The sequence below is a fragment of the Elephas maximus genome, chromosome 19 (genome assembly GCF_024166365.1).
Source record: "Elephas maximus indicus isolate mEleMax1 chromosome 19, mEleMax1 primary haplotype, whole genome shotgun sequence".
Classification (NCBI taxonomy): Eukaryota; Metazoa; Chordata; class Mammalia; order Proboscidea; family Elephantidae; genus Elephas; species Elephas maximus.
The window spans coordinates 52,132,871-52,147,329 of NC_064837.1; the positions used below are offsets into that span (position 1 = coordinate 52,132,871).

The following is a 14,459-nucleotide window of genomic DNA, read 5'->3' on the forward strand; positions in this document are numbered from 1 at the left end:
AAGGCATGCAGTTGGTGTTTACAGATGAAGAGAAAAACAGGAACACTCTCCTGCCCTCAGAGCCAGGCAGAGGGGAGGCATCTTGGCTGAGGACCGGCACAGAAGAGACCAAGGGATGGCTCTGACTTCTCTCGGGTTGCATCTGGGGTTCTCTCCTCTCCCCTGCCTGTTAAGTCCCACATACAGGCGAGTTGACGAAACACCCAGAAGCGAAAGCCCTGACCAAGAGAAGCCGTGCCTGCTGCACATAGATGGCCACACACAGCTCTGGCTCTACTTTCTCAGTCGGAATCACACTCAGGCCAAGAGCTGGCTTTGGGTTAGATAGTGCCCCAAAGGCCTCAGGCCGACCAGCCATATGGGATGGGAGGGAGGCAGGGCTCTGAGAAAAAGGCAGGATAAAAGGGGGTGGAAGAAGCCTGAAGAGGAGGAAGAAAGGGAAGGAGAGGGAGGGAAAGAGTGGCAGAGGGAGGCGGTGTGGCGTGGGGAAGGGCAGCAAGAGGGGCCCCAAGCCCCAGGTGCCTTGTGTGGTGTCGACATCCCTACAGGCAGCCAACCCCTGATCTCATCCCACTGGAGGCAGCGCAGGTGTCATCTCAGCAGGAAATAGGATCCGGAAAACAGGGTGGGGCTGACAGCTCTCAGGGCCAAGATCTACTCTAGGTGGAGGAGATGAGGATCCCCAGAAGTGCCATAAGGAACCCAGACATGGGGCGGGAGTCCTTCTGTCTGAGATCTTACCCCTTCTTCCTCCCTCCCTCAGCCGGCCACCAACAATGTTTATCTGGGTCTACTCTGCGTCAATATTCTGTTGTAAGCCATAGGATTTTCATCGGCTAATTTTTGGAAGTAGTGTGCCGGGCCTTTCTTCCTATTCTGTCTTAGTCTGCAAGTCCCATTGAAACCTATCCACCATGGGTGACCCTGCCGGTATGTGAAATATTGGTGGCAAAGCTTCCAGTATCATAGCAACATGAAAGCCAATGACAAACTGACTACAACAATGGACTCAAACACACCAATAATCATGAAGATGGTGAAGGACTGGGCAACGTTTCGTTCTATTTACATAAAGTCACCATGAGTCAGAGCCAACGAGACAGCAACTAACGATAACAATACTATGTGCCAAACACTGTTCCAGGTTTGGGGGGTACAGCAGTCGCTGAATTTAGATTCCAGGGAAGGAAATGGACAGCATATAGGCGAGCAACTAAACAGCTACATTTGATACATAATATATGCAATATAAGAAGCCCTGGTGGCACAGTGGTTAAGCGCTCTGCTGCTAACTGAAAGGTTGGCAGTTTGCACCTACCAGCTGCTCTGAAGGATAAAGATGTGATGGTCTGCAGCAGTCCACTTCTGTAAAGATTACAAACTTGGAAACCCAATAGGGCAGTTCTACTCTGTTGTATAGGGTCACTATGAGTCTCAATGGCCACGGGTTTATATGTACAGTAAAACCTGTGAGAGCCGGAACTTGATGGGATTGCCTTGTTTTTCCGGGTCTCAAAAGTTTTCCCCCTTTGACAGGGTGCAGTCTCACCACTTTTCTATGGCTCAACTGAGTGGAAAATATTTGAGCTTTCCTTTTCTGACAACATCAGTGTTAAGGGCTGTGCAGAAAAATAAAGCCAAATAAGGGGCCCAGGGGACAAGGTGGGGAGCAGCTTGTGGGAGATTCTGAGCTATGTCTCAGGTTGGTATGTCAGGGGAGACTCTCCTGGATAAATTCTTCTGGAGGAGATTCCCAGGCACCTGAGGAGGAACCTCTGCACTGATGCTAACTGGGACAGGACACACCTGAGAGAGAAGCTTCTTCCTCAAGTCCCAAAGAGAAGAAAGAAACCCAATATTTATTATTCAGTGCCCGCAGTCTGGAATTCTGTCAGCACTATTCTCATTTAACGCTGACAGCTAACTCCCTATGTTATAAATTTTATCTCCACTTCGCAACTGAATAGACTGAGGCTCAGAGAGGACATGCAGCTGGCCAGTGATGCCCCCCACTCATTCCTTCTGTTGCTCCCTCTCTTCTAAAGGACTTTGACCCCAAGTCACACACCTTCCAAAACTCCGGTGGGGAACTGACGATGACTAAGACAGGAGGAACTACCGTGACAAGGAAAACCCCTCACATTCCCACAGGTGGCACCTGTGAACTTGGGGTCCAAGTGGACCCAGGGACTTGGTGACATCACCCTGAGGTTCGCAGCCTCCCATCTCTCCACAGGAGGCAGAAGATGTCAAGGCCCTGTGTGGGCCTTCCTCAGGGTCCCCGCCAGGCTGTCCCCAGAAGTGTGAGCCCAGGACATCACGTCACCTCGGCCTGCCGGTGTCCTGTGTCTGGGGCTGGCCCACCTTCCTAGGGGAGTCACCTAGGTGGAGAGCTGAGGGCAGCGCAAAGCCAAGCACACCTTGTCCTCAGGTATGCTCGGGACTGTGAGGTAAATTAAAGGCATTCACTCGCTAGGATGTGTACATAATCAGGATCCCCAACGATCTGGGCTGCTCACCAACAAAAGTGTCAGCTCTCAGTCAGGCGAGGGGCGGGGGGCACTTTTCTGAGCTTTACTATCAGCACCGCCGCCAGGGGGCGCGCTGGGGCCGGGAGAGGGTCCAGCACACAGGCCCCGTGCAGGTCCTTGCCGGCACCAGGGCGTGCCTTTCTTCCATTGGTGCCTGTCGCTCCTCTGCTACATGCCTATCCCGTGCAGGTCATGAGATTTCACCTCAGGGGCATCTCCTGGACGCTGCCTCCATGCCAGCCAACCTGGGTCGTTTAAGAAACCTTGTCCAGTTAATTCCTGTGCCCACCACCCACGAGGTGCTCCCCCGCCTCCAGGCTGCCCTCCCTGATATCTCCTGTTCGGCCTCCCAGTGGCCTCTAGGGAGTTCGCTTAAAACTGTTCTGCGGCTCCGACAGCCCTCAGGAGAAAGTGAAAATTTCCTCCACCGGCAAGAGGAAGTGGAGACCCTGCACACGCCCCCTTCACGTCTTTCTCCGCCTGAGTCTCGGTGTTCTAGGCCTCTGGGCCTTTGCACTGGCAGCTTCCCCGCCTGCCGCCGCTCTTCCCTCTCCCTCCAGCCTACCTCGGCTGGTCTGGGAGTCCAGCTCAGGGCCTCCGCAGTCCCGGGGCCTGTTCCAAGCAGAAAAAGAATCACACTGCACCCAGACTGGAGATTTCCTCCTCCCTCCCCGAGACAGACCGGCAGCCCCCTGCGGGCGGGCGGGCGGGGGTCTGGCGCGGTCTCCTTTGTCTCCTCGGAGCCTCGGCAGGGGGCCGGGTCGAGCCGCGCTCAATACACTGCGGCCGGCCGAGGTCCCCGGGAGAGCGCACTTCAAAAGGCACCTCGGGACAGCTAAAGGCTAGGGGGTGGGGCGGGGATGAGGGATCGGTCCGCAGGTTTGAGGTCTCCGACAGTCACACACACAACACACAGTGCTTCCCACGTGTCACCTCTCTGCCCATGGCCCTCGCTGCCTTCTCCGCCCTGATCCAAGAGACCCCTCGCTGGTTCAGGGCGGAGGCCGGGAGGTCCACCTCGCGGAAGCCGCCCACCCTAGCTGTGACTTTAACCCTTTCTCCACCAAGTGCCGCCCACCTTCCCTGGGGCTCGGGGTGTCTAAATAGAGAGGGTGTTTGTTTGTGACACGTGGCTCGGGGGCGCTCTCCTCGCCCGGGCAGGGACCATTTCTGCGCTCCCACAGGCTGCGCAGGGCGGGCAGGAGGAAGGAAATTAAGGCTGTGTTGAAGGAAGGACACCTGGCGCGGGAGAGGAAAGGGCTCAGGAATCCCCTCCTCTGGGGACTTTCAAGTGGGGGGAAATTCCCACACGCCCCCATTCTGCAGCGCGCCTCGCTGGCCTCTCGCAGGTTCGCACCACGCCCCTCCACTCTTCTCTTCCTTTGCTTGGCCCGGCTCCAGCGACCAGCAAGCCGCCAAGCTCCATCTTCTCACCCACTTCTGTTTCTTGGTCATTCTCCCATCTCTTTTTCTCTCCCATTCCCTGCCCAGATGCTCAGACCTGGTCTCCCGATGTTCCCAGGTTGCCTGGAGGAGGCAACCGGGGTATGCGTTCGCACAGTCCTTCAGGCTATGTGTCCCACAGCAGTTCCCTGGGCTCCGCTGGGAACATCACAGCTAATCCCTCCACCTACCGACAGGCACAGGGATCCCCTTTATTCCCATCCTCTAGAGCTGGCACCTGGGAACCCTGGTGGCTTAGTGGTTAAGTGCTACAGCTGCTAACTAAACCGTAGGCAGTTCAATCCATCAGGTGCTCCTTAGAAACTCTATGGGGCAGCTCTACTCTGTCCAATAGGGTCGCTGTAAGTCGGAATCGACTCGACCGCAATGGGTCTGGTTGCTTTAAAGCTGGCACCTGTGGAATCTTGGGGTGCAGAAATGACCTCCAAAGGCCACCTAGTCCAGCCTCCACCTTCTCCATGCCGCACTGACTCCACAGTGGCGTCTTGGTGGCCAGAGAAGGCAGTTTCTCAGCCTCCTTCCACCCCCAGCCCTCAGAAAGATGATTATGGGGTTCTGGGTCCCCCAAGTTGCCCCACAAGATTTGAGCTCTAACTGCCAACTTAGGTCAGAACACCAGCTGGGAGCCCATGGGGGCAACAGAACCTAGCAGGCCTCGGTCCAAGTGGGGTGGGGGTGGAGGGCTCCGTCCCGCTACAGCCTCAGTCCTGGGGCTCAGCACTCTGGACAATGGCACACTGCGACCTCTTTTTCAGATGAATCAGAAACAGGGTGCCCCAGAATCAGCTGAGCCGCGGCGACGTCTCTGTGGGCCCTATCTCCGCAGCCCTGGCCCGGTCCTGGGCAGGTTGGGTGTTTTCTTTGCCTTTCTGCTCCTTTGCGCTCTCCCCTGTCTTTCCCTCGGGCTCCCCCGGCAGCTCGTCTCCCCTCCCCCTTCTCTCTTTCCCTCTCTTTCTCTCTCTCTCCCCTACTCCGTCTCTCCCTTTTCTCCCCTTCCCTCCTCTCTTTCATCTCTCCCCTCTCCACCCCCTTCAGTCGAGCACCCGACTAGCAACGCGGCAGAAGCCTTGACAAGCCCAGGCGGCTCTCTCGACCCTTGGTGCCCCCGGGGCCAGTCCCCGCGTTCCCCGCGCCAGCAGCAGCCGGGTGCGGAGAGGGCTCGCGGGACAAGCAGGGCAGCGGGTTCGAGCCTTGGGCACCGTCAGCCCAGATCAAAGGCGGGGGATGTCGGGCCCCCGGGCGTGGGACTTCCTGCAGCCGCGCCCCCCACTTGGTCGAGAGCCTCCCTAACGGGTCTCAGCGGGACCCGGTTCGGCTCTTTCTCTGCTCCTCCGCAGCCGCAGCACCCCTCACCCGTCGCAGGCCCAGACTGCTCCAGAGCCCCGAGTGCTGCCTCAGGTGGCTCGGCAGGGCAACTGTGGGGGAAGCTACCCAGGTGACGGGGGGAGGGGGGTCACCCCCAATCTGGCCGCAGTCTCAGCACCACTCAAGGCTGAGACTACTTCCTCGGTTATGGTGAGGAAGGAGACAGAAAGGACTCTCCTGAGGGGCTTGGAGGGACTTTTTTTCCTACGGGAAGATGGGGAGTATTTGCATGCATTTGGTGTTCACACAGGGAAAGGGGTGCTTTATCCCCCAACCCGAGGTTGGAGCCCCCTGTCAGAGGAAGGACCAGGGCCTTCACGAGGACAGTCGGGCAGTGGGGGTGGGCGGCAGGCTGGAGGGTAGCGTGGCTCCTACTAGCCCCCCAGCTGCTTCCGGCCTCGCAGCTGCGTTTCACCCGCCCCAAAGGGCTCACCCCCAAGACCCAAATGTGCTGCGGGTCGCTCTTCCGACCCGAGTTGAGGCGCGGCCTGAAGCCCTGGCGGAGGAGAAAGTGACCCTGCCCTGCGAGCAGGAAATGCAAGTGGCCGCGGGTGTCAGTTGCAGGAAATGCTAAGGCAGCAGGAGGTCCCGATACCGATCTGATCCCTGACAAAAGACTCAAATGACACTCGGCTCTGTCCCCCGGCGCCGCCCGCAGCCAGACCTGCGAGCGGCCAGGGTCCCTTTCGCAGGTCTCTGACACCCGGGAGGCAACCTCCTGCTGCCGAGTCGAGTGGCCGCGGGCTCGGGAGCTCGGGAGGCTGCAGACCAGGAGGGGGTGCCTTCCCTAAACCCCCCGGCACTCCCTAGAGCTGCCCTGCGGAGCGAGGCTTCTGGAAACATCCTTGTGCTTTCCACTCTCGATTCCTCACAGGCCCAAGTGCCAAGGGGTCACGGTCTCCCAAGAGAAAGGAGCCACCCATCAGTACCCACGCCAAGCCGGCACCTCGAAAAACGCCCCAGTCCGAGCCCCGGCTCCCTAAACCTGGCTGGCTTGGGGCGGCGGCAGGCCGGCCCAGCAGAGGGTCCAGCGTGCGTGTGCCCCCAAGTTACCCGCGGGTCCGGGGCGCGGGCTTTGCCCAAGTTTGCCGGGCGCTGCCCTGCGGGGCGCGGAGTCGGGGGCCGGGCGGGAGGGGCGCGTGATTGACAGGCTGAACTACAGACTCATCTCTTACCTTGGGCCGCGGGCGCTGATTGGCTGCTCGCTGACATCCTCAAACCCGGCAGCTCGGCGCTGGGCTGGCGAGGGGGGCGGCCGCGGGCGGAGGTGCGCTTCTGACAAGCCCGAAAGTCATTTCCAATCTCAAGTGGACTTTGTTCCAACTATTGGGGGCGTCACTCCCCCTCTTCATGGTCGCGGGCAAACTTCCTCCTCGGCGCCGATTCTAATGGAGCCCCACCTGCTCGGGCTGCTCGGCCTCCTGCTCTGTGGCACCAGGGTCCTCGCCGGCTACCCAATTTGGTGGTAAGGCTCGCCTCTTGTCCGCCCGCCGTGTCCGGGGAAGGTGGGGGGCACCGACGGGGGGTGGGCTGCGGCAGGGCCGGGGTGCCTTTCTCCTTGCCTCCTTCCAGCCCCCCACCCGCTCGCCCCTCCTGGATTTTCTGCTGGTGTCGCCTTCAGAATCCAACTCCTGGCTTCTCTGATAATCACCATTTTCGCTGCCACTCGCTGCAGAGGCTGGACGACTTTCCCCGTCTCCGAAGGTCTCTTTTTCTTAGATCCTAACCTTCCACCGGCCCCAACCTGGGAGCCCCTAGACCCTCCATTTGCTTACAACGGGGTTTCTGGAAATCCAGCGCTGTCCCTGGGGCCCAGCCACTCCTCTTCTCCATTTTGGGGTCTTCATGGGCAAAAGCATCTTGTTCCTTCCCTGCCACCCCCATCTCCACCGGCAGCCTCCCTCAGGAGATTGCCCTACAATAACCCCCTTTTGCCTTCGTGGTTCCAGACCTCAAAGGCTTCAGAAGTCCTGGGGGCAAGGGAATGGGGGGAGGGTTCATTAGATTCTCCCCACTCTGCTCTAGATTCATCTTGAGCCTCTGAAGTAGATACGGTTTTTGCTGCTCTGTGATGCCATTGAATTCAGATTTTATTCATTTCTTGCTTGTCCATCCTTGCAAGGGGGGGTGGTCCTTGAAAATATAGTTGTTTGGGAGGGAATGGGCTTGTTGTTCTTTGACTAAAACCCCAATTCTCCATGTCAAATTCGTTCCTTTTGGAAAACCAAGGACGAAGGAGAAAGGAAGAGAAGGAAGGATGCCTTCCCTGCCGAGAAATGCAGATACAAAAGGCGTTTTAGTGATAGGGCTGGGGAACCAGGCTCAGTGCTTGGGGGTGTGTGTGCAGGTTTGGGGGGGGCAACTGAGGAATAAACAGCCCTTTGGGCACCCCAGATCTGGGGAATCCCCCTGTTTTCCAAGCAGCCTCATTGCCCCCCACCCCCACCCCGGGCAGGTCCTAGGGGCCAGAGGAGAAAGACATGGAAACCGTTCTCTAAATTATACCCGCCTCTCCCCGATCTCCAGCCCCCTGCATTCCAGAAAACTTTAATTAAAGAATCTTCCCCTCCTGGATGGAGGAGAGCCTGGGTCTGGGGGACGGGTGGTAAGGAGGGAAAATTTGGGATCTGTGAAGAAGAGTAGGGCCATGGCCCCTGGGGTGAAAGCCATGAAGGAGTGCTTCTGGGGTGCACATGCCACCTATGTGCCTCGACTTTCCCTCCCTTGTTACCTCTGAGCCTGGGAGGGGGGAATAGAGCCAGCGAAATTAGGAGTCCACACCCCAAATTTGCCTCCAGCTGTTTGGGGTGGCAGCTTTTGTATCTGGGTGTTTGGGGACCTTTGAGGGCAGGGTCGGGGCAGGAGCAGGGCATGGCTGAGAGTCTTGGTTTAGAGGGTGTTGTGAGTTGGTCCCAGAACAGACACCCAGGGGGAGGTCTTTCTTCTGCCCCGTCCATCCTTCCCTGCCGCACTGGGCTGGCCTGAGGCCTCCTGTACATAAAGAAGCCCATGGAGCAGCCAGGGACTCTGGATGGGGGCTCTATCGTTGGGGAAGGCCGCTACCAAAACCAGCCCTGCCTCGCCAGCCATCCCTGAACTTCTTCCCATCCCTGGGCCAAGGCCATGCTGTTCTTTCCCTTCACAGGGACCCTGGTAGGGGTAGGGGGTAGGAAGAGAAGGCTTGGAGCCCTGCAGGCAGCAGGGACCAGGGGAGAGACCAGGTTCCCCTGTGCTCTGTACGGGAGGAGGCACTTCCTGGAGCAGCGGCGAGCGGGTAGGTGGTGGTGTGTCTGGTGCATGACTGTGTTTTGGGGAGCATTGAGATAGGAACCACCCAATAGGAAAAACTGATGAGAAAAACGGTAAATCTGGAAGGCCTGGACATCGGACATCGGCCCTAACATAATGCTAGACACAAGGCTTGGTGTAGGCAGGGGGACTGAGGCGGGGAGGGCAGACCAGGGCTGCTGCTTTGTCTGAGCCGAGGAGAGACCTATGTCTCTCTGTGTGTGTGTGTGTGTGTGTGTGTGTGTGTGTGTGACATGGGGTGGCCAGATTAAAGTATGCTTGTGTGTGTGTCAGTGCCTGCGGCCACCTCTGCGTACGTATGTGCATGTATGCGTGTGTGTGTCTGGGTCTAAGACCCTAAAAAGTGTCATCTATACACTAGTGTGTCTCTGTGCATAGAAGAGTCTGTGCCTGTGACAGGGCACCTGTGAATATGAAGTTGTGCAGGGGTCCCTGGGGGGCCCACCTCCCATGGCAAGGTGAGGATGTGTACTTGTGTTTCTGCACACACATGTCAGTGAATGGCTACTTCTGCGATGTGTGTGTGTGTGTGTGTGTGTGTGTGTGTGTGAAAGAGAGAGAGAGAAGTCTAGAAGTATCTATGCCGGTGTAAGGGTCAGTGTTTGTGTATGCTTGTGATGCTGTGTGTAACTGTGTTCATGCCTGGGACTGTGAGTGTGTGTGTGTTGTGTGTATGAGTGTTGTGTGTGTGAGTGCTGTGTATATGTATGTCAGTGTTGTATATGTGTGAGTACTGTGTGTGTCAGCATTCGTGTGTGAGTACAGTGTGTATGTGAGTACTGTTGTGTGTGAATGTTGGGTATGAGTTGTGTATGTGAGTCGTGTGTGTGTTGTGTGTGTGCGTGTGTCATTTGTGTGTGCACACACCTTCATGGCAGTGTAAGGGTCTTTGTGCATGAATATCAGTGCTCATGGCCATGACTGGATTATGCTTGTAATTATGTGTGTGACCCTCACGTCATAGCCGTGTGAGGGCTGTGTCTGGGGCTGCCTATGATGCTGTCCCCAAGTGGCAGTGACTATGGCTGGACCCGTGGTTATGTGTCTGTGGATATGCTTGCAGACAATGACCTAGAGGTGGGAATAGTACCAGGTGCTTGGGGAGCAGCCGTGGTCCTGGAGGGAAGACCCCAGATCACAGGCCCAGCAGGAGACAAGGGTCCTATGGGTCGGCTCCGAGGGGCACAGCTGAGCTGGGATCCCAGGCTGGGCGTAGGGGCACAGCCTGCCCCGCACAAGCTCACCTGTCTGTCTGAGGACTGTTCCCGCCCTCTCTTCTCAGGTTTAGGAGGGTGAGTCACCTCTTAGGGCTGGGGCCTCGGCGGGGCTGGGACAGTGGACGTGCCTCAGATTCCTGTTCCCACTCTGCCCCCAGGCAGGTGAAGTCCAGTCCTTTTAGCATCTGAGCCCCTCCCGCCTGCCCATCTTGGCCCACCCAGTGCACATTCCCCAGGACTGAATTCCTGGGAAAACGTTTGCTGACATTTCTGTCCATGCCACCCCTCAAGGAAGGCACTGCCTCTTGGAGGCCTCTGCGTTCAGGCCCCAGTCCCAGGAGGGCTCTGGTTGTGGAACCCCAGAAGCAAGAGCTACAAGGGGCCTCAAACAGAGGTTCAGGGAGGACAGTGCTGTGCTCCAGGGCTACACAGCCAGGTAGCGGCAGAGCTGGGACAGAAAGTGGTGACAGCAGCAATGATTTCTATAATTCTCCTTGTCTGTCCCAATTAGCTCCTGGTGGAGGAACTTGTCTTTCTTCTCCTTCTTGGGGGGAAAAGTGAACCTGTCTTATTAGGGCCCAGCCAGTGCCTGCTACATTCCAGAGGTGGAGGCCCAGATGAAAGGGGCCTGCGCGGGGGGTCAGCCACTTGTCTGCCTCTGTGTGACTGTGGACCAGTGACCCACCCACCTGGGCCTCTGTTTCCTCACCTTTCACTCAGGGATCACCTGTCTGCCCTGCCTCACTGCTTGGGTGAAAGCTTTTTGCAGAGGACAAGGGCAGTGAGCTGGGAAATAGGACACCTGAGTTCTCTTTGCACCATCCTGGGACCCATCCCCCACTCAGGCAGTGCCTGGCTGAAGCCGGCCTCAGTTTCCCCATCTGTCAGGTGTCCCACTGCCTCCCCCACCCACTCCCACTTCCACCCGCCTTTCAGAGGCTTGCAAACATGTTCAGTCAAACCCTGTGGGGGTCAGTGGGCTGGGCCCAGGGAGGCACCTGGAGACTGCGGGGGAGGAAGGCCCCAGGCCAGGTGTTAACATTTGTAACAGGCAGGAATTACAGCTGGCTGGGGCTGGGGCTGGTGAGGAGCTGAGCTGGCTGGAGGCTGTTGATCCCACAGACAGACAGACAGAGAGACAGACAGATGGGCAGATACCAGATCGGATGGCCAGGCTTTAACCGGGTGGTCTCCCTTAGAGGGCAGGCCTCTCCCTGGGGGAACGCGGTGGGGAAATGAATCCAGGTCTCTTGGAAGAGAGTTAACAGCCCTCCTGCCCCTACCTCTCCCCACTGTGGGTGGGGCTTCGGTGTCCAAAGGGAGCAAAATTAGTGGCTGATCTGTTTGTATTCTTTTGGTAGGACCACATTTTTCTCAAATAAAACAAAACTAAACAGGTCAGACATAATAATACCAGGAGCCTTGAGCTGAGTTGCTGCCTCCGAAGAAGATGTAGGGGAAGACATGCTGGAAGGGGCAGCTGTCAGGGAAAGTTCTCCCAAATCTCAGGGCATTTTATCAATAGCTCAGAGGCCAAGAGGTGAGTGATGGGTGGAGACTGGGCCTTCGGCCCTGAGCATCACCCCCACCCCTTGGATCCTGAGGGCCTCGGGTCTGGGAAGTCTGCCCTGCAATTAACCCTGCCCCAGTGGAAAGACCTTTGAAAGGAGGTCACAGGAGGCACGAGCTGGACTGTGGTACCAAGCCCTTTAGGGGGCACGTCCTCTCCTCCATCTTTGCAGCTTTCTCAGGAGCAAACCTGTTGGCAAACCCAGCCAGACCCTGCCAGCCCCTGGGTGCATCTGGGTGCATGCCCAATCACTGATGAAGGTGGAGAAACTGAGGCAGAACTCCCCAAAGAATGGACTCAGGCAAACATGAGTCTCCTAGCCTGCTCACTATACAACCTGGTGCTAATAAACATTAAGGGTACTTGGGCAGATGTGGAATTGAGCAGGTGGCATGGAGACGGGGTGTAAGGTGTGGGGTGGCGGGAGCTGTGACCACGGGGTTTTCTCTAGACTCTGAATAGGTCTCTCCTTGGTCTGGGCAGGAGGGCAGGAGAGGTGAGTCTTCTCAGAGGAAGACACAGCTAGCAGACCCTTGGTGGGTGGAGCAGGGGGAGACAGGGAGTGGTGAGTTGCAAAATCCCTTCTGAAGCCACCAAGAAACGAAAGATATCCTCCACCACCTATCCCTCATTGGTTAGGGCCATCCTGATATTACATCTGTATAATCATGTTGTGTGCTGGGAAAATGGTTAGAGCTCAGAGTCGAGACCTGTGTTGAAGTTCTGAGTTTATCTCTGACTGGCTGTGCTATCTAGGATAATTCCCTTTTCTTTTCTGTGCTTTCTGCCCCTGCCTCCCTCTGGGCTTCATGTTCCTTGACCACACAGAGGGGTCCCTTCTGCCTGTCGGCATCCACAGGGCTCTGACAGGGGCTCGGTTCATTGCTGTGAAACCTGGAACTCCATGGCAGAACTGCGGAGATACCTTACACAGTCCACCCCTTCACTTATGAACCCCACCTGATCTAAAGCCCAAAGCTGGTCCACTGCTACCAAACCAACCTGCTTGTACCTCCAAACCTTGCTTCCCCCAAACACCCACATTCCTCTGGAGCCGAGCTGCTCACGTTCAAATTTGGCTTTTCACGTGCTAGTGGGTAACCTAAAGCCAGTTGCCATGGAGGTGACCCTGACTCACAGTGATCCTAGATTATGTGTCAGAGCAGAAACGCGTTCCACGGGATTTTCAATGACTGATTTTTCTGAAATAGGTCACCAGGCCTTTCTTCCTAGGCACCTCTGGGTAGACTTGAACTTCCCTTCTGCTAATAGCCAAGCGCATTAACCAGTTGCTCCACACGGGATTCTAGTGAGTAACCTAGAGCAAATTAACCTCTTTAATCCTCAGTTTCCCCATCTGTAAAATGAGTATAGTGATTCCTCCCACCTCAAAAGGTTGTTGTGAAGATTAAATGAGTTAATACATGTAAACCCTTAAGAATAATGTCTGCACTATGTAACGTCAGCTGTTTTCACCCTCTGTCTGTGAGCTATTGGCTCCTTTAAGTCCTGGCTCCAAACTTGCCTCTTCCAAGAAGCCCTCCCAGAATGGCCCTGCCTCACCCTGTTTTCAGCTTGCCCCATAGTGCTTGGCACTGGTGAACATGATCCTGTAGCTTTATTCTTAAATTGAGGGAGCTGGGCCACATGAACCCAACCTCAGCTCCTTGCCTGCCCAGGCAGGGGAGGGCAGGGTGGAGAGGGTGCTGGAGTCTTCCCTAACTTTCTCTTCCTTGCCCCTACCTCCGCAGTCTGCCTGACTCTTGCAGCCACTGCCCTCTCCAGCTGGGACCTGGAGCCACCTCTGGCTGGGCCCGGGAGGGGTGGGGGAGGCAAGCTCACCAGGAGGCGTGGCACTGGGGCCGCCTGGAGCAGCCCAAGCAGAAGTTGCTCCTCTCAGGAGCTGAGAGATGATTCAGAAGGTGATTTATAGACGGAAGGCAGAAAGCTTGGCTCCTGGCAGAGGCCTGCTGCTTAATTACATTCTTTGGGGGGTGGAGGTGTGTGTGGGGCGGCAGCAGGGGCTAGACTTCTACCTCCTCTCCCTCGGGGCCTTGTCCATGTGGCTGCCCCAACTCTGTGAGTGTCCCTCTTTCTCCTGCCACTGGAAAGGGAACTCCCTGTTCTCAATGAGAGACTAGGCCAGGAGAGCAGGACTGGCTTCTGGGGATGGAGGGGTTGGGAAGGTACGGGGCAGGAGTCCTGTCTCCTGAGACTCCTCCAAGAGAAGCTGGGATTGACATAAGACTGGAAACAGGACTCCTGGGAAAGGCCACTTGGTTTTCTCCCTGCTTCTGGACAAGTGAAGAGCTCACCTGGCCAGGCCAAGGGTTTCCGGCCTCTCTGAGGTTGACGCCTTCACACGCCCTCCTTCACACGCCCTCCGATGGCCTGTCCCCTGCTGCTCCTGAGTCCTTCTTGCCAGGAGGCTCCCTTTCTATTATTCGAGTCTCAGCAATTTGTGGCACTGAAGCCCCATGGCTGCCTCTAATCCAGTAGGTTCTCCAGATTTTGTACTGGAGAAAGAAGAGCTTTCCTGTCCTCCTGTAAAACTAACAGCTCGGGTTGTAGTGGTTGTTAGCTGCCGTTGAGTCGATTTCAACTCATGGCGACCCCCCGCGTGTGCAGAGTGGAACTGCTCCACGGGGTTTTCAAGGCTGTGACTTTTCAGAAACAGATCACCAGGCATCTCTTCCAAGGCACCTCTAGGTGGGTTCGAACCACTAACCTTTCGGCTAGTAGTCAAGCGCTTTACCATTTGCGCCACCCAGGAACTCCTAACATCTCAGGGAATCCCCACCATTCCACTGGCAGAAGCAAAATCCCTTCTTTGCTATTGACAGCAGCATCCATTCTGTTACTCATTGCTGTGCTGCCCTCTGAATTCCCTCTAGTAACCTGGCCCTCACAGCAGCCAGCCCCCTGCTTGGTGCCACCTCTCCTAGCTCCTGGGTTCCTGTATTGCCTGCATCATGGCTTTGAAAGGCGAAATCCTGAGGCTAG

General features: G+C 56.6%; 1 protein-coding gene across 1 annotated transcript in view; it reads left to right on the plus strand.

The window, feature by feature from the left end:
- The first annotated feature begins 6,748 nt into the window (after positions 1 to 6,748).
- The window catches only part of WNT3 (Wnt family member 3), a 52,774-nt gene continuing 45,063 nt past the window's right edge, over positions 6,749 to 14,459 (plus strand). Inside the window, exon 1 of the mRNA XM_049860496.1 lies at positions 6,749 to 6,825. Within this exon, the coding sequence (XP_049716453.1) occupies positions 6,749 to 6,825 (77 nt within the window). The remainder of the gene's footprint in view (positions 6,826 to 14,459) is intronic.